We start from the raw sequence: 24408 nt of genomic DNA, 5'->3' as shown, positions 1-24408 counted from the left end.
CTGAATGGATTTTTTGCTGTGGATTTTGCCGCAATTCTCTGTTGCAAATTCAACGCAGATTTCACTGCAGGTTAATTTCCACATGATGATAAGGCTCTGGTTTCACACGGGGTACAAAATCGTGTGATTTTCTCACGATGCCACAGTGCTACAAATCGCATGTATGTGAAGCCCATGCTTTCCTATGGGTTCCTTCACATTGGCAATGTTTTGTAGCCTGCGACATTGTGAGAGAAAAATTACAGGTTGCTAAATATTGCTGCAATTTGAGGTTTTGTAGCCCATGTTTCCCTATGGAGCCTTCCTACGTGTTGCATCACACAAAAACACAGTTTTTGTGCAGTGCGATGCAACTTTTACAGTAGGAAATCCTACTGCAAAAGCCCTAAAATAAACCCTAGGTGCCTAAAAAAAATAATAAAAATACATCATCTAAGAGGCGCTGTCCGGCTTCATCGCACATCTCCTTAGGTCTCCAGCAGACTTGCTTGTAGTTTTTCCGCACCACTTCCTGGTCAGGAATTTGAAAAAACCCGCCTCCAGGAAGCACTGGTTGTGATTGGTTCATTGAGCGATGGCTCTGATTGGTTGAGCCGTGGCCTCATTGAAATCAACACGAGCTGTGCCTGAAGTTACAAGCGCCCGCCACTACACAGAGGTCATCGCGGAGACTTCTGCTGCTTCAGCTGCGACCTCTGTGTATTTGTGGCGGTGACAGCATGCGTCCGCTCAGCTGATTGGTCGGGGACCCCAACTAATCAACTATTGATGACCTACCCTGAGGATAGGTCATCAATAGTATTTTCTACGGAAAACACCTCTAAGAATATGGACACTGGGAGACAAGCTGAGAAGCAGGCAGTTCCTGTAGCTGGTATACTCTCCTGGAGTTCTGACCAAGGGGGTTCTGCATCCCTGGGGACTCGGGGGCTCCCCAGCCACACCTTCTATCTCTACTCATGACATCAGAGGGGGGCAGGCTGATTGGATGCCATCAATTTCAGAATATACAATTCAATATTTTGGTCATATCTCCCCATGAGGGACTTCTAGGAGGAGTTATGACCACTGTGATTCATGGCATGATTTTATCAATCTGCTGTTGATCCCGAGGCTGCACAAAGATGGGAGTGGATGTGTTTGACTTATATCATCTTCGGATTCTAAAGATAGGATTTCTTTCAGTCTACACCCCACAGATCACCTGGAATCTTCCCTTATTAATTTCTATATTGCTTTAATACCGTTCTCATCTTCTGGGCTAACCTGGAGGTGCAGCGTCTACAAGATTGTGTATTTGCATGAATGGCTAGGACTACTGGAGGCCAAGGTAACAGAGTTTCCTGTGGCCACTATCTGCTAGAACCAGGAAGAGTAGATAAATGCTAAGAGCCCATTCCTGTTAAGCAAAAGAAAGATAATTGCACCGAAGCCATATTTCTGACTACCAGGAAATTAATGAGTATTGATGACCCTGACTTGGACAGGATAGGTGAATGCAGTAATATATTCTGTAACAATTACTGTATGGACTTATTATAGGGAACTTATTATTTATTGCAGGGACTTTATAGTTTGACTTTATTATTGAAACCTACATATGAGGGAATTGCCTCCTGCTGAATTAGTAAGTGTAGATTCACCAAAAACCTAAAAAACCATCAACTGCTTTCAAACAACAGTTAAAACATATCCAGTCTATGGAGGATATATTGCCATTCGGAACTCTAGGAAAGGACTAGTGTAGAAGCTGTAATACTGGTCATGTTAGTTTTCCCCTAGCTTTCCCTGGAAAATAACAATTTTTTGTTATTTTAGGTGAAACTGTTCTTTACAGATGTGCTGGAAGTCACTGATTCCTAGATGGAGGGATTTGGGATTCAAGATAATGTTAAAGATTCATACTCTCCAGTTTCCTTGAGCCTTCTGTACTGTATGTTTGTTTCTGATGTGGGAGTTAAGACTACACTTTTAAGACTGTAGGTAGCAGAACCATTTAATTGTATGGAGCCAACATGCCAATCTCATAATGAATCACGGTGAGAGTGGGAGCACATCAAAGTCCTATATTGCCAGTCATAATAGGTATTACATGAATACACACTTCCCACACACCTCTCATTGCAGAAGCCAAAGCCCTGTGTTCAGACACTGTGCAGGTGCAAATCCAACAGTCACATTTAAAGTGCTCCTTTCAGTCATTTGATATGTTAGTGCCAGATCTGCTATGCGTTTTGTTAAGATGCTTTACATAAACCACTGAAGCAAAGTAGTTTCAGATGTCCTCTTGACATTAAATAGGATCATTCAGCTTGAACCTTTTCTTCCTTGCTCGAAAGCTTTATCAGGCTTATCATATTATATAAAGGATACACAGGTACAGAGGTATCGAATTAATGATGCCTTATAAACATCTGCATCTGAGAGGCAATAGAAACAGTATCTATGCATAAAAACAGGAGTATAATTATTCATTTTCTGTAGTATTCAAAGTACACTGGTGTGCAGCTGGCATTAATTCAAATACAGTATAAGTGTAATAATGTGCTAAAAGGTTTCAATACCCCTTAACAAAACTTTGTAAGTATTAACACTGGCACAGTCTTATCTCCATAGTAGGATCATGACATAATTTAACAGTGCTGACTGGAAGCAATACCTTTCTCATTGACTGCTGGCACCTAATAATTGGCTACAGTACAACAAAGTCTAGTGTAAGGGGCACACTAAGGGTAGACACATACAATCATAGAATGGTAGAGTTGGAAGGGACCTCCAGGGTCATCTGGTCCAACCCCCTGCTCAGTGCAGGATTTACTAAATCATCCCAGACAGATATTTGTCCAGTCTTTCCATTGAAGGAGAACTCACCACCTCCCGTGGTAACCTGTTCCACTCATTGATCACCCTCACCATCAGAAAGTTTTTTCTGATATATAATTTGTGTCTCCTCCCTTTCAGTTTCATCCCATTGCTTTTAGTCTTTCCTTGTGCAAATGAGAATAGGGCTGATCCCTCTGCAGTGTGACAGACCTTCAGATATTTGTAGACCGCTATTAAGTCTCCTCTCAGTCTTCTTTTTTGCAAGCTAAACATTTGCAAATCCTTTAAACGTTCTGCATAGGACATGAATTGATGAACTCTTCTCTGAACTTGCTCCAGTTTGTCTATGTCTTTTTAAAACTGGGGTGCCCAGAACTGGACACAGTATTCCAGATGAGGTCTGACTAAGGCCTCATGTCCACGGGCAAAAGAAGAATTAAAATCCGCAGCGGATTTTAACTCTTCTCCTGCACGCGGATCCGCATCCCAGAGGGATGCATTGACCACCCGCGGGTAGATAAATACCCACGGATGGTCAATAAAAGTGATTTTTTTAAAAATGGAGCATGAAAAAATCTGGACCATGCTCCATTTTCGTGCGGGGCTCCCACGGGCTTCTATTGAAGCCTATGGAAACCGTCCGGATCCGCGGGAGACAAAAATCGGAATTTACTCACCCGCTCCGGTTCTTCCCTTCGCCGCGGCTCCATCTTCTCTCCGTCGCGGCCGGATCTTTTTTCTTCGGGCCGGCGCATGCGGCCACCGACGTGCCCTGCGCATCCGGCGGGCCGAAGAAAGAAGATCCGTCCGCGACGCAGAGAAGATGACGCCGCGGCGAAGGGAAGATCCGGAGCGGGCGAGAGGTGAGTTTATTCTTATTTTTATGCCCCATGTCCGCGGGGCAGGAGGGACCTGCTATGGATTCTCCATGGAGAATCCGTAGCGGGCCTGATTTTCCCCGTGGACATGAGGCCTAAGGAAGAGTAGAGGGGGATAATGACCTCCCCTGATCTAGGCTCTATGCTTCTCTTAATACATCCCAGAATTGTGTTTGCCTTTTTTGCTGCTGCATCACACTGTTGACTCATGTTCAGTCTATGATTTATTAGTATACACAAAATATTTTTCACCTGTGCTGTTAATTAGCTCAATTCCTCCCATTCTGTATCAGCTTTTTACACTTTTTTTGCCGAGATGTAGGATTTTGCATTTCTCCTTCTTAAATGCCATTCTGTTAGTCGCCGCCCACTGTTCCAGCTTTTCTAGATATTTTTGAATCCTTTCTCTCTCTTCTCCAGTGTTAGCTATTCCTCCTAGCTTTGTTTTGTCAGCAAACTTGATCAGTTTTCCCTCCTCTAGATCATTTATAAAAAGGACATCTACATGTAACTGCACTTCTGCTCCTTACAAACAACAAGGCTTAGGTAAAAAAAGCCATTGATTCAAGAAGATGTTCAACAGCTATAGCATGAAAAGTCTAGGATATATGCCACAGTGTACATTTATAAAACCATTGCTTGTTGGCTAAAAAATCATCCATTAAAAATAACTGCACAGTCTCAGAGACCAATATGAACGTTAAAGGGAACCTGTTACATTGAACATTGAGGAGGAGAATGAATGGAGTGACAGTTGCACACGTACACTGCCGCTCGATTAATTTTCAATGTGACTGCCGTAAATAGCCAAGTGGGAAGTGCCCAGGTATTTCCATCAGCACCACTGAAATGAATGAAGGATCAAACATGCATGCTCATCCAGCACTCCATTCAGTGTGACTTCACTGTGGGTGGGAGAAGCATCCCCGCAGTGACAGACAGAGGGGAACACAGGATCCGCAATCTCAAGATTGGTAGAGGTCTCAATGGTGAGACCCCCACTAATCAGCAAGTTTTATATACTTACTATAAGCTAACACTTAACCCATTAAATAAGAAGTGAAAAGCATGGCTTTTGTAACTTGTTTGCCTAATTACAACAGAGACTTACTTGCAGAAGAAGGTTCAGTGTGAACAGGAGGAGTAGAAGGGAGAAAAGATGGGTAGCCCACAAAGAAAGAACGTAGGGAGCGTTCGGAGAGAAGTGGTGAGCGTTGCGATGGGATATTCTCACAACTGCCCACACTGTTGTGAATCTTGAGGTTCAGAGGCTTGTTCTTTTTCTTTGTTCTGGGAGAATGATAGAAGGAAAAAATATGGGAGAAAAAGGACACAAGAAAATGTAATATTAGTTGAAATATTAATAGAAAGCTAGAAAGGAAATGTTAGTTAGAAGCAAGACTTAATAAAAATACAAGCTGGAGAACACTCAATGAGTAGAATACATGTATAACCCAAAATGAAACCAATTGAAAGTGAAGTATAAATAAGCAGAGTTACACCGTGTTAACCATCAATGGGTGCAGGCACTTTGGAGTTAAAAGGATACTATTTATTAGCTCTCAGAGGTCTTTCAAAGCAGATGTGATATCATAGGGGTTCTGACATCTTAAGGATGAACTCTGGTGGAAAGTATTTTCCAATTAAATTTTTCATTATCGAGTCTTAAAAATACCATCTCTGCAAGTGCCGACTGCCTAGCAGCAGAACCCATACAATACTCTTGAAGACAAGCATGACCTCTTTCTATACTACAGAACTGCTGATATGTACATGTTGTGTTGCTGAGGCATCACCAGCAATACCACTACTGCTGTTTGCAATAGAAGATAAGCACTGGTTCTCAGCAAGATAGCATAAGGAAAGTACAAAGAAGGAGGTGAGAAATGTATCAGAAGTTGACTCAAATAAAGCCCTTCTACATAGAATGACTGTCGGCACACTAGCGCCCAACAGCCGTCCCAGTAATTATCGCTCTGGTGCTTTTACACAGGAGCATTAGTAGTTCTGTGAATGGAGGCAGAGTAGGCTGGGGATGTTTTGGCCAACCCCCTCCATTCACAGTAAACAAGCAGTTGCTCAAAGATTTAACGACTACAAGGTCCGCCAGTCGCTTGGCTTTTAGTTGAGCTGAAACTCAAGTGACTCCAATAAATAAGCAAGAAATCGCTCAGTGCCCTTTTGACGACCGCTTGCACATGGGATAACTATTGTCTGAATTTGCTGTTTCCAGTGATAATTTGGACGACAATTGCCCCAATGTAAAATACATGAAAAGCCTACCTGGCCCCTTCTACTCCCAGTTGTGCGAGTATCCACCCTTCTTTTAATATAAGGTACAAGTTTTTGTTAGATCTTCTCTTTCTGAGTGCTATTTCCCCCACTTTATTTATCCAAAGAGGGAGGCGTGGCAGGAGAGACAATGGTGCCCAATCTGAGGTTTACCTTCTAGCATTTCTATTTTGGTATAGGTAACAGGTTCTCGTACCCATAATGCTATAATGTATTATGCTTGCCAAAAAAATTTAGTGTGATTTAAAACTTGCACTTTAATTTTTTGGAGTTGGTCACTTTAACATTAAGCTAACAAAGTGTAATAAATGTGTCCGTCATGTCTCCTTTAAGGGAATGTATCATCAGAAAGTGACCTATTGTATAATTCAGGTTTTTATGTTAAACATTTTTCTTTAAGAATTTCGCTATTTTTGTGATGTTGCTCAAATAGAGAAGAAAAAAATGGAACATATACATACATGTGAACGGTGCGAAAATGGAACATGCACTTTTAAATTCAACCCATTAACTTCTAGGGGATAAAAGCAGTACCTTACGGATATGTATGAACATGCTGTGTACTAAAAAAATGCCATGCACATAAAAAGCGTGTGTATAAAACCATCTAAATGCATTGGCAAAATCTTTTCAATTAAAATAATTGAATTAATATGGATCCATAATGCAAAGGTGAGAATGAGCTCTTAGGCAAGGTTCACGCAGTACATTGTTCTGCACGTCTTGCAGTTTTCCTCTCTAGAATGTAACAGTGTCATTTAGAGATTTGAGTTGACTAAATTGTATAGGAACATTTATCTCAGACCGCCACTTCATATTTGGCACATCTCTGTCAGCCCACAATAGGCTCCCTTCTTCGAACCCCATTCGCTTTTAGGAAAAGTATTGGAGAAATACCAAAAGGTTGCAAATTTTTGTATAGCTTAAGGGGGTTGTCCGGTTACCGACAACATTGCCCCTCTAGCTCCAACTTTGTTAAGATAACAAGAGTAGTACTTACCCCTCCTATGTCACAGGGATCCAGGGTTGTAGCCTTGCCATGATTGGTCTTGCTGTTTGTTGCAGCTAATAAGGTTATTGGAAGTCACCTGACCACCACAGCTAATCAAAAGCTGCCGCATCATCACCTGTTCTCCTGGCATCAGAATTCACATCCTGGGTGCCATGATGCCACAAGTTCAGAATGGTGAAGCTGCAAGCACTGCTTGGCTGCAGTGGTCAGGTGACTTCTGATAGCAACGACGAACACCAGGGCCACGGTAGGGCTACAGCGCCAGATCCTCATGGCAGAGTAGGGATAAGTACTGCAAATGTTGTTAATTAGGAGAGTTTGAGTTAGAAGGGCAATGTTATCCGGAAACTGGACAACACCTTTAAGCAAAAAAAAGTTACTTTTTTTGGAACATTACATTTTTTTGTTAAATTTAGAGAAACTAAGAAAATCTTTTTTGCACTATTAAATTGTACAATAATGTATACAAATGAAGTATTGGGATCTGACAAATATCCTTAGCTCCATATGCATATTGGCATACAAAGGGTTAAAAAAAGAAAACAAGAATAATATTTAGAAACATTAAAATAAAGGGCGACACAAATTATTAGGCTGCAGTTACCAAAAAGGTAGGAAAACGCTTGTATAGGGAGTACACTGTATCCAGAGATGAATAATAAACCTCCCTGGCAGACAATTATATTATGAGGAGAGTTTGGCTAATCGTTCCAAACTATAAAAAATGAGAAGGCTTATTAAAGGGGTTACAAAGATTGTTACAAGATTCCAAGCTTTACTTCATGCTTCAATGGGAACTAGAATTACACTCCTCTCTGTCATTAGACCTTTGGCACCACTGCGGTGAGACTTTAAGCAAAAACAGCTGGCAAGCCTCAATGACTGAGACATCCTTTAAGGTGTTGCACCGAGCTTATCTGGTACCCACATGTTTACACGCTATTTATGTTTTCGAGGTTGTGACGGCATAGGTTCACATCACAACATTTGGTGGACCTGCCCAATAGCACAGGCTTTCTGGAAAAGGGTCTCTCCCCTCATAGCTTCTGTGACAGGGAAGAGTCCTGGGCTCAACCCCTATGTCATACCACTGGGGGACAGACCTACAGGTATTCGCAATGCTCCCTTTAAACTCCTGCAATACATTACTATGGAAGCAGTGGTGAAAACCAACACTCCCATTTGAACCAATTATGTCTCGCATGAACAAAATCCCCTTAAATGAAATATTCAAGATAAAATCATGCAATTTAAAAAGACATATGAAATTTATACTGTGCCACAGCTACTGAAATCACATCTACATTGCTCAGTACTACTGTATAATGTCCTCCATTATGCTCATACAATATGATAGTGTGCTACAAAGAGATAGTAGAGAGATCCTGCTGTCCTATGTGTGCAGCATATGGGAGACATCATAGCAGCTCATTTCCACCAATTCTGAGAAAACTAAGAACTACAGATACAGCCTGCAGAGGGGGAAACTGGCAAAATACTAGATAAAAGTCATATAAAAGCCAGAAATAGTATTATTCCTTAAGTGTATACACATTACAGCTTATTCTGTAAAGTCACCTGAAAGTGTAGGTATGCTTTAAATCCTGCTTTTACATCATCTCTTTAAACCTGTTTCATTTCCAGGTGTTATAATGCATGTTGGTATCTCAGTAGACTACCACAGAAGCTTGATATAATCACATTGTTATTGCAATAGGAACAGAGCTTATTACAGAGTTTTCACTATTTATTAATGTGCAAATGACTATTGTTTCATTGGAGAATTGGACAAACATGGTAGGAAATCTAGAATTAAGGATACAGTATTAAAGGGAAAAGTGCTTAATTTATGCTGTTTCAAATATCAGAAGGTAGCAGACCACACTTTGCAACAAAGTTTTTAAAAAAAAGGTAATGAGTATATACAAGAATCGGATGTATGCCAAAACAACATTTTTTGAATTTGTCTGGCCCTATAGAGTCTATGCAGAAGTTTGGCATATAAGCTATAGAATATAAGCATTTTCCTGCATATGTGCATTTACACTGAATGTGATATAAACAAGAAATCATGCAAAAATATGGATGCAGAGTTTGCCCAGGGCACCCCACTCCCACCATTTTCCAGATGGCAACTGAGCACTGGAACCACAGGGAACATCCTGAGGGTGGAGCATAATAAATTAAACTCTACTGTCTGCTCCAGTAACCTGCTTGACATTAGTAAGAACTGCATGGTTGGGATTACACCCCCTGCCATGTCCTGTCCAGCACTAATCTTAATGGAAAGGGTAACTGAATGTGTTTAGCTTGAGAATGACTGACCATGCACATCATCTTGTTATAACAAGACTTCTAGAGCCTGGAAAGCTGAGTAACAAGTAACCCCTTCACTCCTCTTGATCACCAGGAACCCTTTTAATGGCCTAAACCACCAGTATTCAATCTCATGTCCATACCCAATGTAATTCACCCAACACTGGTCATCATTTTCGTGAATATTAGGAAATACATAAGAAATCTCCATGACCTGCAGGTTTATGCCTGTCTTTAAGAGGATGGCTGACTTGAATAATCTATTAGCCCCCATGATAATCTGCAAATTGCTAGGGGAAGCAGTCAGTCTGTTTTCTTCTTTGTTATAGGGTATATTAAAGAGTAACCAAACTTTTTGGACACATGAATAGTAAATGTGCCATTAATAAATTTCGCAATATGCTTGGGAACTGAAATCTGCTTCCATCTTGTGCAAAATGCCCACAGATGTTTCTGTTCAGTGTTGTCTCTTGTGCCTCTCCTTTTTGCAGGCTTTCCCTTTTCTAAGAGCAGTCCGTACACAGCTTCCCACTACTAGGTGTATGGACTGCTTGCAGGCTGTTAGTACTGGCAGGCGGCACATCTCTCGTGCTTGCTTGCCGCCGAGACCTCTTCTGTCGTGCACTCCGCTGTTCTTCGGTGCCTGTCTTACACAGCTTGGATAGGGTGGCGGTGTTCCCTGAGCTGCTCTCCGGCAGTTAGTTCTGATGCCTGCCCGCTGAAGCATGTTGCCAGCACTGCTCCTCTCTGTCTGCAGCCTGTCACATCCTAACTGCACCGACATGCACTGCCTACCAGTTCTATATATTTTGCCTACCATGTATGTGGGCATTTTACACCTGATGAAGGCAGATTTCAGTAACCAATCCCATTGGTAGAGTTACGGCACATTCACTATTGATCTGCACAAAAAAGTTTAGCTACTCTGTAATCAGTTTATCATCACCATCGTCATATGGGTTAAGCGGTCATGCACTGGTTTATGTTCGTTAAGAAAGCAGGAAATGCTACCATAAGATATTTCACCTAAATGATTATATTATGATTAAACTGCACTAAAATTGTGCAATTCAAACCAATTTCATCAGCAAAAATACCATCAGAATAACGACGAGACAACGCAAGGGTTAAACGTAGAAGTCAATGCTTCATCAGCTGACACAGTGGGCCATGAATCAATATACTTCTTCACAGAAGTTAATTCAACAGCTTGTTTTACTGTGATTAATACTGTACATTTTTCTATCCATCAAACTAACAGGTAATTGGCAAGTCTTCTAACAATATCCATCATATTAGGAAATTCCAGAAGTGGGAAAGTCGGCACAATCATTCAGATCTCCAGCCAGAAAATGCTCTACCACAGACATCATTACATGGCATGCTACCAGCAGCGGTTTCTCTTTTCACTTCAACCCTTGCTTGGGATTTAAAGAGCAAAAATGTAGTCATCCCTATATGAAAGTGGTGAGACAAATTACTTGAAGAGGTTCATTAGATTTACCCGGCAGCAAAAATCGACACTATTTATTTGCATTCACAGATATTTCTCTCCCAACGTAGTTACCTGTATCCCTGTTTGTATCGTGTGTCGACTTAAGGGATAATTCCATATAGATGCTTACTTTTAGCCAGTAGTGTAAAACCCATTGCTCTATATCACATACTGTACTACTATGTGTTTTCATTTGCTCTGTCTTCTCCATATAGCCTGTTCTTCTAAGCTATGCAATGCTAAATGGTACACCTGCATCATGAATATTGCACTGTGACACAAAATAACATATAATTAGAGATGAGCGAGCACGAAAATGCTCGGGTGCTCGTTACTCGAGCCGAGCTTTTTGTAATGCTCGAGAGCTCGTTTTGAGTAACAAACCCCATTGAAGTCAATCGGAGACCCGAGCATTTTTCATGCTCACCCATGCTCAGTAGCTGCCTGAATTATTTTCAATGGAGCCACGGCTGCTGCTGGCAGCTCTCTTGAAAACAATGGTCTGCTGGCACCCCTGAACTGTTTTTCATGGAAGGGCTTTACATATAAGCCCTTCCCTGAAAAACAATCATTTTAGTGTAAAACAAAAAACTTACCCTCCGCTGCTGCTGTGTCGCCCGCAGGGAGGAAGAACACATCTGTCGCATGCGGCAGATGTTTTCTTCATCCCCACTAGTAAAAAGAATTCCCTGCTGCTACATCTGCCACATCTGTGACAGATGAAGCAGAGGAATTCTTCAATTCTCTACCGCAGCTGTCACATATATCAGCTGCGGTAGAGAATCCTGCTGCCGGCAACAGGTGGGGAGGAGAGAGACAAAATTTTCTCAAGCACCCGAGTACCGCGTGGTGCTCGGCTCGAGTAACGAGTACTTCGTGTATGCTAATGCTCGAACGAGCATGCTCGCTCATCTCTACATATAATGTATTAATTACATGTGTAGATTGCATGGTAATGGCACGGAAAAAGTCAATGCCTGCATCTGCACCACCAAACAGACCCCAGACAATCATTATAGTTGCTTTGATCCTGACAATGTATCCAACAGGTTCCATTTAGCATACTAAATTAAAGATATTCTCTAGACCATATACTGTAAAACCCTGGACAATTACCGTTTATAAGTGATGACTTGCTCTTAAAACAGGTTCATTGTAAGGCTAGCTAGTGCAATACTGTCCATTTCACAGATGGCTGCAATGCTATTTTTTGGCAATTTTCGTAAGGTGAATTTTCGGGCGCATTTTCGTTAAATGAACAAGCGTGACAGACACTGATCGAACACAGATTTCTATGAAAAAGTTGATCTGTTGTGTAACATTTTTGGTATGTAGCAGGCGCGGCTGTTGGTATTACTTAAAAGGTCATTCTTGCCAATTGACAAATGTACACCATAGCAAACACTGCCCAGACCAAGCCACAGATCAAGATAAAGATTAAACAGCAACTTGTCATTTAAAGGGAATCTGTTACTTTGAACATCCTGTCCAAACTGCGGGCGTCATGGTATGGAGTAGTAGGAGCTGAGCAGATTGATATATACGAGTTTTGTCGGGAAAAATTCAGTACTTGCATCCCTGCTCATTTTATGGTTAAGAGTCCAGTGGGCGGGACTACCAGTGATTGACAGTTATCTGTGTATCACTGTGCATACAGAAATAGCCGTCAATCACTGATAGAACCGCCCACTGGACCACTAAGCTTAAAATGAGCAGCGATGTAAGTTATTAATGAATGAAATACACGTTATACTGAATCTTTTCTTAGAAAACCATATACAATCTGCTCAGCTCCTCCTGCTCTATAACATGCTGACTGCGGTGGGGACTACATTTTCAATGTGACCGGTTCCCTTCAAACTTATGGAGTTTTTGTCCAGAGCAACAAGCTTAACAGACCAATTCTGTATGACAAGACTTTCCAAAAAAAGTTTGTCTGAAAACTCTACAGCTAGTTTAGGATTTCACACTAGACAAATTATTATTCCACAAGTGAAAATGACCCCTATTCTGTTGTCACTAACAGCTTTTTGGAGTTGTTTATTCTGGGCCTACAAATGTTTTTGCCAGATTTGCAGAACTTTACTTATGAAATTTGAATGTAATGTAAATTGCAGATTGCAAAAAACTTTTAATAGTCATCTGTGCTCGACCAGATGCTCATTATGCATAATTGCCAGAACCAACATTGCCCACTGTCTAATTCTTTGCCTAACCCTCTGTGACAGACCAACGGCCTTGGGGACCTTTGAAAACCTCACACCTCTTGGTGCATTTAGACAGTAACCTCATAATTAATTTGTGGATAATTAAAAGTTCCTATGTAAGTAGATGTCTCCCCACGAGAGCTTCTGTTTTAAGTGCATCTATATTTAATTTTATCAGTTGACATAAGCACAGCGAGTGTAAAGCGCTAATCATTAAGCTAAAGCTTCTTCTTAAATATGGTGTAGGAATCACAGCTGCACATCTATAGATGCAAACACAAAATCTCATTAGTTTCTAACTCTCACCGAGGAAATCCTCATGGGCCTAGCTATTCTTTTTACAAAAACAGCAAGTTTAGTGAAAACTCCTGCATTGTAATATACCAGTCTATGGCTTGCGTTACACGGGTGTATTTGTGCAATGTTTTGCGCATGCAAATTTTGTGCGCACTATACGCAGTGAATAAAACCCATTAATGTAATTTCCTTAAAGGGGTTGTCTCACGCCGAAACGGGTTTTTTTTTTTTTCAATAGGCCCCCCGTTCGGTGCGAGACAAACCCAAGGGATAGGTTAAAAAAAATATATATATATTACTTACCCGAATCCCCGCTCTGCGGCGACTTCTTTCTTACCTTACCAAGATGGCCGCCGGGATCTTCACCCACGATGCACCGCGGGTCTTCTCCCATGGTGCACCGTGGGCTCTGTGCGGTCCATTGCCGATTCCAGCCTCCTGATTGGCTGGAATCGGCACACGTGACGGGGCGGAGCTACGATGACGACGCGGGACCAGCTCTCCGGCACGAGCGGCCCCATTCACCACGGAGAAGACCGCACAGCGCAAGCGCGTCTAAAAACGCCAGAAGACAGCGAAATTAGACGGATCCATGGCGACGGGGACGCTAGCAACGGAGCAGGTATGTGAATAACTTCTGTATGGCTCATATTTAATGCACGATGTACATTACAAAGTGCATTAATATGGCCATACAGAAGTGCTGAACCCCACTTGATTTCACGAGACAACCCCTTTAACACAAAATTCTATTTTCCTGTGTATCTGCGCAGGAACATGGCACATATTGAACTTCAAGGTATCAGCTGATCATGAAAGTCTCTGGATTCCATTGCTTGCTGGGGTCTGTGAATTCACAATAGCTGGATAGCCAAAGGTAGCCAAGACACATTAATTGCTAGTTACGAAGTCTATGGGACACATATGGGTGTACAGATGTCTGAGCTCACTGGCGTAACTATTGGGGATGCAGGGGATGCGGTTGCACCCGGGCCCAGAAGCCTTAGGGGGCCGATAAGGCTTGTCTTCTCCATATAGGGAGCCCAGTACTATGAGTAAAGCATTATAGTTGGGGGCCCTGTTACAGGTTTTGCATTGGGGCCCAGGAGCTTCAAGTTACACCACTACGTTAAGGGGTTAAGAGAAGTTGGGTGTCTCAAGTTAAACTTTTGCACCCAGCCCCATGAGCATTTAGCTACGCCCCTGTCTGAGCTTGATGATCATTTTTGACTGAAAGTACAATTATGGCCCTTGTCCTAAACTCACTAAAGTATCAGACTTTGTAATACAAGTTTTATCACAGACTTAAAGAATCTCAAGGGGTATTTAAAAGGTACAGATTTTGTATTTACAGTATTGTATATCCATAGTGACAATAAGGAAGAAAGGGCAAGAAATTCTGACGCTCCGTTGTCAGTTTGAGTGGCACTTCAATTCCCTGCTTGCTGTGGCAATCCAGGAGATGAAATGACTTCCTATTGCCCCTGACCATTCAGACATTAGGCGTCCATTTGAATCTTTACCAAGACTGTCCTTCAAGATTGTCTTGACACTGGATTTCAGGAATGGATTTAGCTGCCCATAAGCGAGCGATAACAAACCATCTCTTAACATGGAAAAGACCTATTCATTACTAACATTGTTATTTCCGTTCAACTGCTCTACCACAGAATTTAATAGAGTTCAGAAGAGACGGAGACAAACAGATACCTGGACCAGTCCCAAATCTCTGAACTCATCCTCCAGCACACCGCCTGCTCCTCAGAGCAACATCACGGCCTGCCAGCAACCAAAACCGCTTCCTGTACTACAAAAATTTACATCAACTAATCTTATTTTTCCCCACCCATAAATCAAGTTACTGACCAAAATATTTACACGAAAGGACAATTTCCTTCTGAAGCCGGCTTCATGACAGCGTTCATTATTTACAAGAAGGTTGATTCTGGACAGATATTTTCTGTTGCTTTCTTTTTTAAGTTTATTTAAATAAGACTAACAAGAAAAGAATGTTATAGAAGACAGATTATTTAACTGCCCCATCGTTACACAAGGAGAGCTCTAGTAATCCAGCTTCCAGATGTTATGTTAAGGAGGATTTATTATTAGCAATAATGAGTGCATTATAAGTTTTCTTCTAATACAGGGCTGCTTTTAACATAATTTCCACTGACCTGAACAATAAGACATCTCCATTAAGATGTCAGAAGAGATTGCTGGCAGCACTGCTAGGAGTTATCCCCATTTTGGTAACTCTAAGGGGGTTCTCCGGCTTCTCCAACACCTGGCAATCAGCTGCCAGGAGTCACACGTTTCCCTGAAGAGGCCAATGCAGGGGAAATACAGTGTAACATTCTTGCTACATAGGAGAATAGTTACATGGACCCACTCTTTTTTGAGGCTCTCTGATCTGCTTAAAAGGGGGGGAGGCTCAAGCAGGAAATCACCATGAGATCCATATATCCTAATTTGGCATGTAGAAAGCATCTTGATGAGACAACCTCTTTTATGAGCAGAATAACTCTTTACTTTTCTAGTCCTACGACTACTATAAAAAGTTTGCTTAATTGGAACCTGTCATGACCTTTGAGTCCAATAAACTATGTTACGGTGCTTAAAGGTCAGGAAATGTGGTGTCCGGGGAGCATTGTTTTATACTCCGTTTCTGCGCCGTGTCCCTCCGAAGTCTATGCGTGTCGGCAGTGTAACTCCTTCTGGATGAGCATCTTCCATTCATCTCTATGAGAGGTGCCCCTACAGAAGTAGTCATGCTGCCAATGCGCGCAGACTTCGGAGAGACACAGCGCAAGGATGGGGCACCTAGTGAGCATAAAACAATTACCCCTGGACACCCAATTCCATGACCTTTGAGCCCCATAACATTGTTTATGGGGCTCAGAGGTCATGACAGGTTCCCTTTAAGGAGCTCTGCTCTTCTGCATGTCTAGTGATCCCAAATACTGCTGTTGGTCTTTCTCACTATGCTACCTGTCTCTGATAGATTATCCAGACATAAAAGGGTCCTTTCTCCCTGGTCAACCAGCCCATTCTCCCTGGTCAAGTCCTATATCACATTTAATATCATTCCCTTTCTTTTCACTGAAAAAAACATTGTCTTCTTATCTCCTTGGCACAAACGCATCTCCATTTATAGTCCCTTCCTATCCAATTCTGAGATGTGGCTGCCATCTCTTGAGATTACTCTTGCTGTAGTCCTTTCCTATAGAGATCTTCAGCTCACCTAATAGCCTGGTTGAGTTTAATCCTTTGTCCTTTCTTTCTACCTCATTATTGAGACTACCAATCTCCTGGACCTAGTTTCCAATTTCTAAACATTTACAGGGCTTCCATTATTTTACCCTGAGCTGCCCGGTATAATCTTTGTAGACTTTAACATGTGTACTGATGACCCTACATGATATTTCCTTCCTTCTTTAGGCCAGTTGTATTGACATGTAACAAAATATACACAGCCCTACACAACTTCTCAGACACACCTACTCTATTATTTACTTTCATTTATGCACTTTTACTCATCTTGCTGACCCTCACTCTGACTATAATCTTTAAATGGTAACTTTTAACCATATCTGTGTACAGATCTCTACAGCATGAACCAGTCTCTTCTCAGACTCTTTCTTCTCTTCTTCCCCCTTAGTACCACAATCTATCATGGCGTTGACTATGGCATGACTTTCAGATTTGTGATGCACCTGATGGCACATGCATGTTTCACTCAGCCTTGGCAGTGGAAAGTTAATCATTCCCTCTGCTGTTTAGCTGCTTGGTCTCACTGATTAATAGCTCAGCCAGCCAGTCAGTAACTTGATTAGTTAGATTTTGCTATTGGGCTGGCTGGCATGACCGTCAGGTTCTTTTTGGTGCTATTCAGTACAGCTTCTTTGAACACAGGTTGTTGGTTATACTACGGTACTTGTTTACTGGAAACACAGTGCCAGTCATTTCTGATTGAAATTTATAGTAACTAAGTGCTTTGTATTAGGGTTTTAGTCAGTTTTGTTTCTTGGTTCTTCAGCATATTATATTCAGTGTTCAGTGTACTTGTTACCAGTAGTCCCGGACTGGTTTTCGATCTCTCTCCCATAGTGGGGTCATCTTTTTCGGGGCAGGTGCTCTGTTATGGGTCCGGTTCGGCCAGTTCTGGACGTGTGGTCCATGAAATCCTACGTATCTTGATATACTCAGTTCTGCTATTCCAGTTTATCTTATAAGGCCCTTATTACCGGTCACTGGTTTCACTTCGTCTTTGAATCCAAAACTTGTTGCCTCCAGTTATGCAAACTAATAGAGCCAAATGTGACAGTAGCTTCTGACAAACTAGACAGCCTCTGTTCCACTAATACTTAGGTCTGGCATACTATATCTCTCTAAAATAAATGTACCGGTATTGTGTGAAACTAAGTTCTTGTATAAAATGCCTAGATTTTCCAAAGAAGAACATTGACTCCCTTCTCAGCCAGTCACTAGTCTTTCTGCTAGCTTCCTATACACATAGGGGTAAACATCAAACTGCTGAGCTCTATAAATACAATATACTGTGCTTAAAATGCATATGAAGTATGCAAACTTAATTTAGGAAAAATCAAACCTCCTGTGGTTCAGTGTAATAAACATAAAAGCGTAGCCATGTCAGCACTTCTGTTAATGAAGATTAATTGCCTAAATCAGCATTAAACCAATGCTCCCATGTTTAATATGGGATAAATCCTGTGCATGTAATTGGGAATTGGATCTAGCCATTTAGTAGGGAATGACTTTTCATTACTGTTTACTTACTCGAAGGACAGCCCCGTTCTGCATCACTAACTCAGCTAGGTTATGTCATAAGGCTCCAGTTTTAAATGAAGAATAGATGAAATACAGAGAGGAGTGTAAACTAATCTAGTGGAAACATAATACGAAGAGGCAAATTGGAAAAGACAATGGTTATCCATCCTGCGCAGAAAACAAATGATTGCATTTAACAGTAGTGAAAATAGAGGGAAAATGAGGCTGGAAATAACCCTTTTCTCAATTACTATACACATCATCTTTGTGGGCTTTAAATCACAATGATTAAACCTCATAATTCCCTTTAAATAAATAAAAAGTACCCCTGTGTCATATCCTTGTATGTAGTATTTTAATATTCTACCCAGTATGTTTGATTTGCATACCTGTCTGCAAGCGGAAGTGTATTAGCAAAATGGCCTTGGGGTTTTGCAAGGATTTTCATGGAGCCTGTTGAACTAACAATCCGCCTAGTTATGTAGGGATACATCCTGCTACCCATATTAGGGCTTACCTAAGAAAATTGTATTTTAAAGGGGTTTTCCACATTTTAACAAATTATTAGGTGATGCCCCCAATCAAGAGAACTGTAGTCCCTTCAGAGTTTTTACATGCTCGGTATCACTCCTGTCCGGGCATTGTGTCTGGTACTGTAGTTCAGTCACACTCGTTAAACTGAACAGGACATTGTCCACTTTAGCCTGACACCACCTGTCTTAAGTGGCACCTTAGGTGTCCGACAGGCAATCAACACACTCTACCTCCAATGAGTCAACATATGTGTTCAGCCAAGCAAAAGAGAGTTATAGCAGAAGAGTCAGACATCAATTTGTCAGCAGATAGTTCTGCATCTTGTCTATGGCTACATGAAGACACTAATATGGTCTTGTACACGAGCAGTAAACTAATAGACATAGGTGCCCTATAGGATGTTTAGTGGGCGATGAGGTCTAAAGTTTTTAAGGCACTAATATGCATTGCAGTAGTTTTCCTTGGTAGACCAATCCTCTGAAAATCCAACTCTACGTAATGAATCATAATAAATCTGGCATGGGAGATGCCATATAGCTGAATGCTTCAATGAACTGATTATGCAAAATACTCACCAATGTTATAAGTGACAATTCTATTTTTCTATAATGTGAATGACAACGGCTGTACAGCAAGAACCCACATTGCAATCCTTGCCAGCAAGCATATTGCCCAACTTTATATCTATCTTGTGACTAAATAAATGAAAGGTCTGCAGAGACCACTGGCACAGGTTGGCAAAATGTATCAGGAGCCCCACCTTCCAAAGGCATTTGTGAATTCTGTTATACAAAGCTCTGAGTACTTTTCTTTTCTGACCAGGACACTGACTTACAAAGCTAAGAGTATTAAGTGTGGTAAAGAAAAGCGCATACACTCAAAATAAGACTAGCATGTCAAGACCGTAAAACTATTTCTGCCATTCATATGTTAGATTAACTACCTAGATTTGGAACCTCCTTCAATGGAACCTCCTGCAATGGACGTCTTCAAACAGAGGCTGGACACATATCTGTCTGGGATGATTTAGTGAATCCTGCACTGAGCAGGGGGTTGGACCAGATGACCCTGGAGGTCCCTTCCAACTCTACCATTCTATGATTCTATATACCTACATAACAATCACTATCAAGCTAATTTTAAAATATACTGCCCACTTAGATAATGATGTTAACCTTCAGCTTACAATATGTGTAGATGCTTTTGAGAAATGTCACTTAAATTAATGAAAAGAAATCCAATAAATAAGCTGGTAAAAACGTTTGTTCAGTTGTAGCTCTGTTCACATAAAGTCATGGCTATGACAGCTACTGTATGCCGAGCCATTTTCAAACACAATCTTGACAACCTGCACTGACTTGTAATTTTGCCCTGGCAGCTGAGGATAGTAAAAAAAAAAAAACCTTGGACTGGGCATTTTCTGCACAGAATCATTTCTTTACCCAACTATCTGATGAAGAAGTCTGCAAACTTCGAAATGCATGACCTGCTGGTTTAAAATAAAGCATACATCTTTTATTTTAATCCGAAACTCCGCTTTTCATCCAAGTTGGCACTTGGCAACAGATTATTCCAGGGTCCCACTTTTTTACTGCACTCTTTACAACATCATCCAATGCTTACTTGACCATTGTTCAACCAGCGTACCTCTAATACATACCGGTAGCACTTCAGTGTACCACACTGCTGTAGGTTTCCTCTTTGGGGTGCTCTGCTTAGACTTTTTCTTTTCATTTCATATAAAACTGGTGGCATATGCAGGTACAGTATGGCCCCAATAGACTTAATTAGATTCTGTATGACGGATTCATACAACTGCAAACTTGCAATATCCTTGTGGGCACGAGCTATAAGAAGGGCTTAACAGTAGTTGCCAAAAGTGCTTTGAAGTCCATGACAAGCGGAAAATGTTGTGTATTGGTCATCCAGTAGACAATCCACTGACTTTAGAGTTTGTTTTTTTTTCAAAAAAAGATGGTTCCAACAATAGATCAGCTTTAATGAACTGAACTTTAAAGCATGCTTGGTCCTTTAAGAGAATTTGATCCCAATTAAGTGGATTGGCCCACTTTTTAACCTTTTTGATTTGAAACTATGTAATATTCCTTTTTTTATATTTTAACTGATCTTCTCCTACAATTTGAAATGCTTTAAATGCAAATGTATATCCACATCAGAAAATACTTAGTGTCAGATTATAAAGATAAAGCTCTTGACATGTTTCACTTCAGGCAGAAGGCATTTTATGTCAATAAAATATATAAGTAGACATCATCTTGAAAATGACTCCCTGCTCCTCACCTGCTTATATATTGCTACATTAATGTAACGTCAAATTAGAAACGACACATCACTAGCATCGAGAATAAACTGTACATGAGAGATTAGAAATATTTAATCAGAAACATCTAGATTTCCTATTTGGAACAGCCAAATGTTTCTTGCCTGATCCCCTTACTACCTCGTTATTGGACTCCGAGGTCCATTCTGCCCAACAAGACACAGAGCAATTGACTACACTGTCATTTATCTGGCCCTCGGGAGAACATCATGAACATATTAGGGAGGGTAGAGCAATCTGATCTGCCTGAGGGAGGAAAAAAATGAAAGCTCTTTAAATCACTAGTTATTACCATATTTTTCCTAATATTACGGCTTGCACAAGAAGTGCTGTCATTTCTAAAAGCATAAGCGTTGGATGCAGGGACCATGTGAAAAATGTGCTTTCTGGAAGTTTTACAAAAATTTAACCCACGTGGAAGGTATTTTTCATTATATTACAGATGGGTTACATTTTAGCTTGGCTCTTAAAATCACAATGTGCTATCAGATTGGTTTGTTTACACTTTGAATTACTTTACAATGGGTTTTGTTGGGTTAAGAGAACAATACCTTTTTAATGGGTTAAAATAACTTTCTGCGCCATGCTACCACAATCAAGGTCAAATTTGCCCCAGTCGTACCAATGTCAGAAATTTTTTTATTAATATGGCCAAAATAACATTAAAAAACATTTTAAAAGTTCATGTCACACCGAAAGACCCACATGACAAGCAACTGATGCGTTTTTTTGTATTAATAAATTATCACAGAGAATAAAGCTGTGGAAGACACATAATAGAAGTTAGTATAATAGAGGGAGACACATGTGGTGTGCTAAGCAATAGGAAGGAGCTACGTAGAATTAATCAAACATAAGTGTCAAACTGGGTTTATCAAAAGAGGACACAGTGGCATGCCACCAATAATGGTTGTGAGGCCTGTTGGGCAGGGATTATTATTTTAATGGGCCACAGATGGAATTACTTTGTGGGGCCTCAGACACATATAGACATGCATACACACTTTGTTTTTCTTTGCTGTGGTGCCTCATGAGTTCTATCTACAGTATGTCCCTGAGAAGACCCTGATTGGTATGGTGCCCTACGACCGCAGATTATGTACACATACAGTGGGTCCGGAAAGTCTTTAGACACTTTCCCTTTTTTTGTAATGTTGTGGCCTTGTGCAAATTTAAAAAAAATCAAATTTCACCCATCATTCTGCACTCAATACCCTATAATAACAAAGTGAAAACAAAAAGTTAGATATCTTAGTAATTTTTACAAAAATGAAACACTAACATTTTGCATTGACATAAATATTTACACCCCACCCTGTACTTTGTTGAAGTACCTTTTGCAGCAATTACAGCCTCCAGGCTTCTTGGATATGATGCCACAAGATATGCACAACTGGGTTTTGGGGTTTTCTACCATTCTTCTCTGCAGATCCTCTCAAGCTCCGTAAGGTTCAATGGGGACCGTCTGTGGACAGCCATTTTCAGGTCTTTCCAAAGCTGTTCAATTGGGTTCAATTCAGAGCTCTGGCTGGGCCACTCAAGGATACTCACAGAGTTGTCCTTAAGCCACAACTGTGTTGTCTTGGATGTGCACTTAGGGTAATTTTCTTGTTGGAAGGTGAAGCTTGAAAAAGGCTTAGCACAAGCCGAAACGCGTTGCAGTACCACTAACTTGTTTTAAATGTAATAAATTGAGCTACAAGGAATACGCCTGCCTTACTGGAATTTCTGCTTTCTTGGATGTAAGGGGTGCCAGGAGTCCAGGCACCCCAAAACAAGTAAGATCTCTACACACATTGATAAGCTTGACGGAGCGCAAAATTGAGTTCTTTTTTTCTAATTTTTATTATACCTCTTCCTCCTTAAACACACCTGTTTGGAGTTGCTTGCTGCTGCTCTCCCTCCGGGATGTCCTAGGACCGTCAAATTCAATCCTATTAAATTTGGCTGGAGAGGCTCACGTGGATTTACCAACTGACCAGTGCCTAATACGTAGGACCGGCTCAGTTGCGGTGAGTCTCTTTCCATACCAACCCTGTTTCCTTTGTATTTCTATACACCATAGGAGCGCCGCTCCTGATCTATATTGTTCTAATCTTTTCTCCTTAGGGAGAGCAACTATAAACTAAGTAAGGAGACTCAAATGGTCTGAAGACTTCTGGATCCATTGTATATGACGCTGCTACACACATCCCAACTACACAATACATTTGTAGATTAATGGGGAACCTCTACTCTGTTACTTCAGTATTGTTTTTATACTTATTTGCATTTTGCTTTTACTATCCATATACAGGCAGTTGTCAAGAAGCAGATTATCTGCCAAAAAATGGATTTTATTGTGCTTTATTAATCTAACTCTGGCTTGTCTAAATACATAGGCGATGCTCTTTAACTTATGAGCAAGCAATACTTGCCACAGTTGCAGAAATTTCAAGGACACTCCCATTTATCTGAATGGGGCTTGCAGCCATGTGCTTGCCACCAAAATTAGATGAACACTAATGATTTAGAATTGCATAAATTAGCATACATTTCTGCAAATCTGACAAGTTTGAATTTACCCTTAGGCTAGGGCCAAACCTAGACTTTATGTAGTAAGGGTGAGTACACACATAGCAGCCAGGGAATAGCAACAATGTGGCCTAAATCTATACTGACATGCATCTTCACTGCAAATCTTTGCAGTTTTCAAATTGTTATTGGTTGTGCGGTTTGTCAGGTAAAACAGCTGTCGGATTTATTAGCATATAGAATATGCATATATACAACATATATACCCTCTAGCCACTGATTGCTGTCTGCCTATCACTGTACATAGAGAGACAGCTGCCAATCCGTGGCTGAAGGGCGGGTTAGGCGAAGCTAGCTGCAGCTCAGAAATATCAAGAATTGCGTCCTGTAGTCCTCTATGTATGTGTTGCTGCTGATAATTAAATGTATGTTTCTGGGAAACTGCCTAGAAAGATACGACAGGTATATTGCTGCAACCAGTGTGGCTGTCGCTACCTTATGCTGCCTTCAGAGAGTTCAACAAAAGTGGTGACAGACTCCCTTTAATGATTTCTGAAAGCATGTGAAATAATGTATATTAATCCTTTTTAAACAGCAGTTGTTACTTTAAAAATAACATTTCCGGAACTAAAATTATTTTCTTGCTCTAGTTTCCATGGTGGCAGACCTTTTCATTATTCTGCCATCGGTACCTATAATTAAATGCGTGTGTAAGGTAAGAAGGTACAATGATGAAGTCGTTTTACATTAGAGTATTCCAATGTATTTGCCAATATGAGAACAAGCTAATGGAATACTACAATCTTATTGCTAAGCTACATGGCAACAGTAAGTGAATCATATTACTGCCAGGCATACTGTACAATTGTAAAATGACAGTGAATGGAGAGAACATCTGCTAGATTATCATA

The 24408-nt window shown here is 40.8% G+C and overlaps 1 protein-coding gene across 1 annotated transcript in view; it reads right to left on the bottom strand.

Annotated features, from left to right (window-relative positions):
* The window catches only part of KSR2 (kinase suppressor of ras 2), a 349612-nt gene that overhangs the window by 163993 nt on the left and 161211 nt on the right, over window positions 1–24408 (bottom strand). The window contains exon 5 of the mRNA XM_066601915.1: window positions 4813–4991. Within this exon, the coding sequence (XP_066458012.1) occupies window positions 4813–4991 (179 nt within the window). The remainder of the gene's footprint in view (window positions 1–4812; window positions 4992–24408) is intronic.

This window comes from Eleutherodactylus coqui, chromosome 5 (genome assembly GCF_035609145.1).
Source record: "Eleutherodactylus coqui strain aEleCoq1 chromosome 5, aEleCoq1.hap1, whole genome shotgun sequence".
In the NCBI taxonomy this organism is placed as follows: Eukaryota; Metazoa; Chordata; class Amphibia; order Anura; family Eleutherodactylidae; genus Eleutherodactylus; species Eleutherodactylus coqui.
This window is presented reverse-complemented; position numbering and strand designations above follow the sequence as displayed.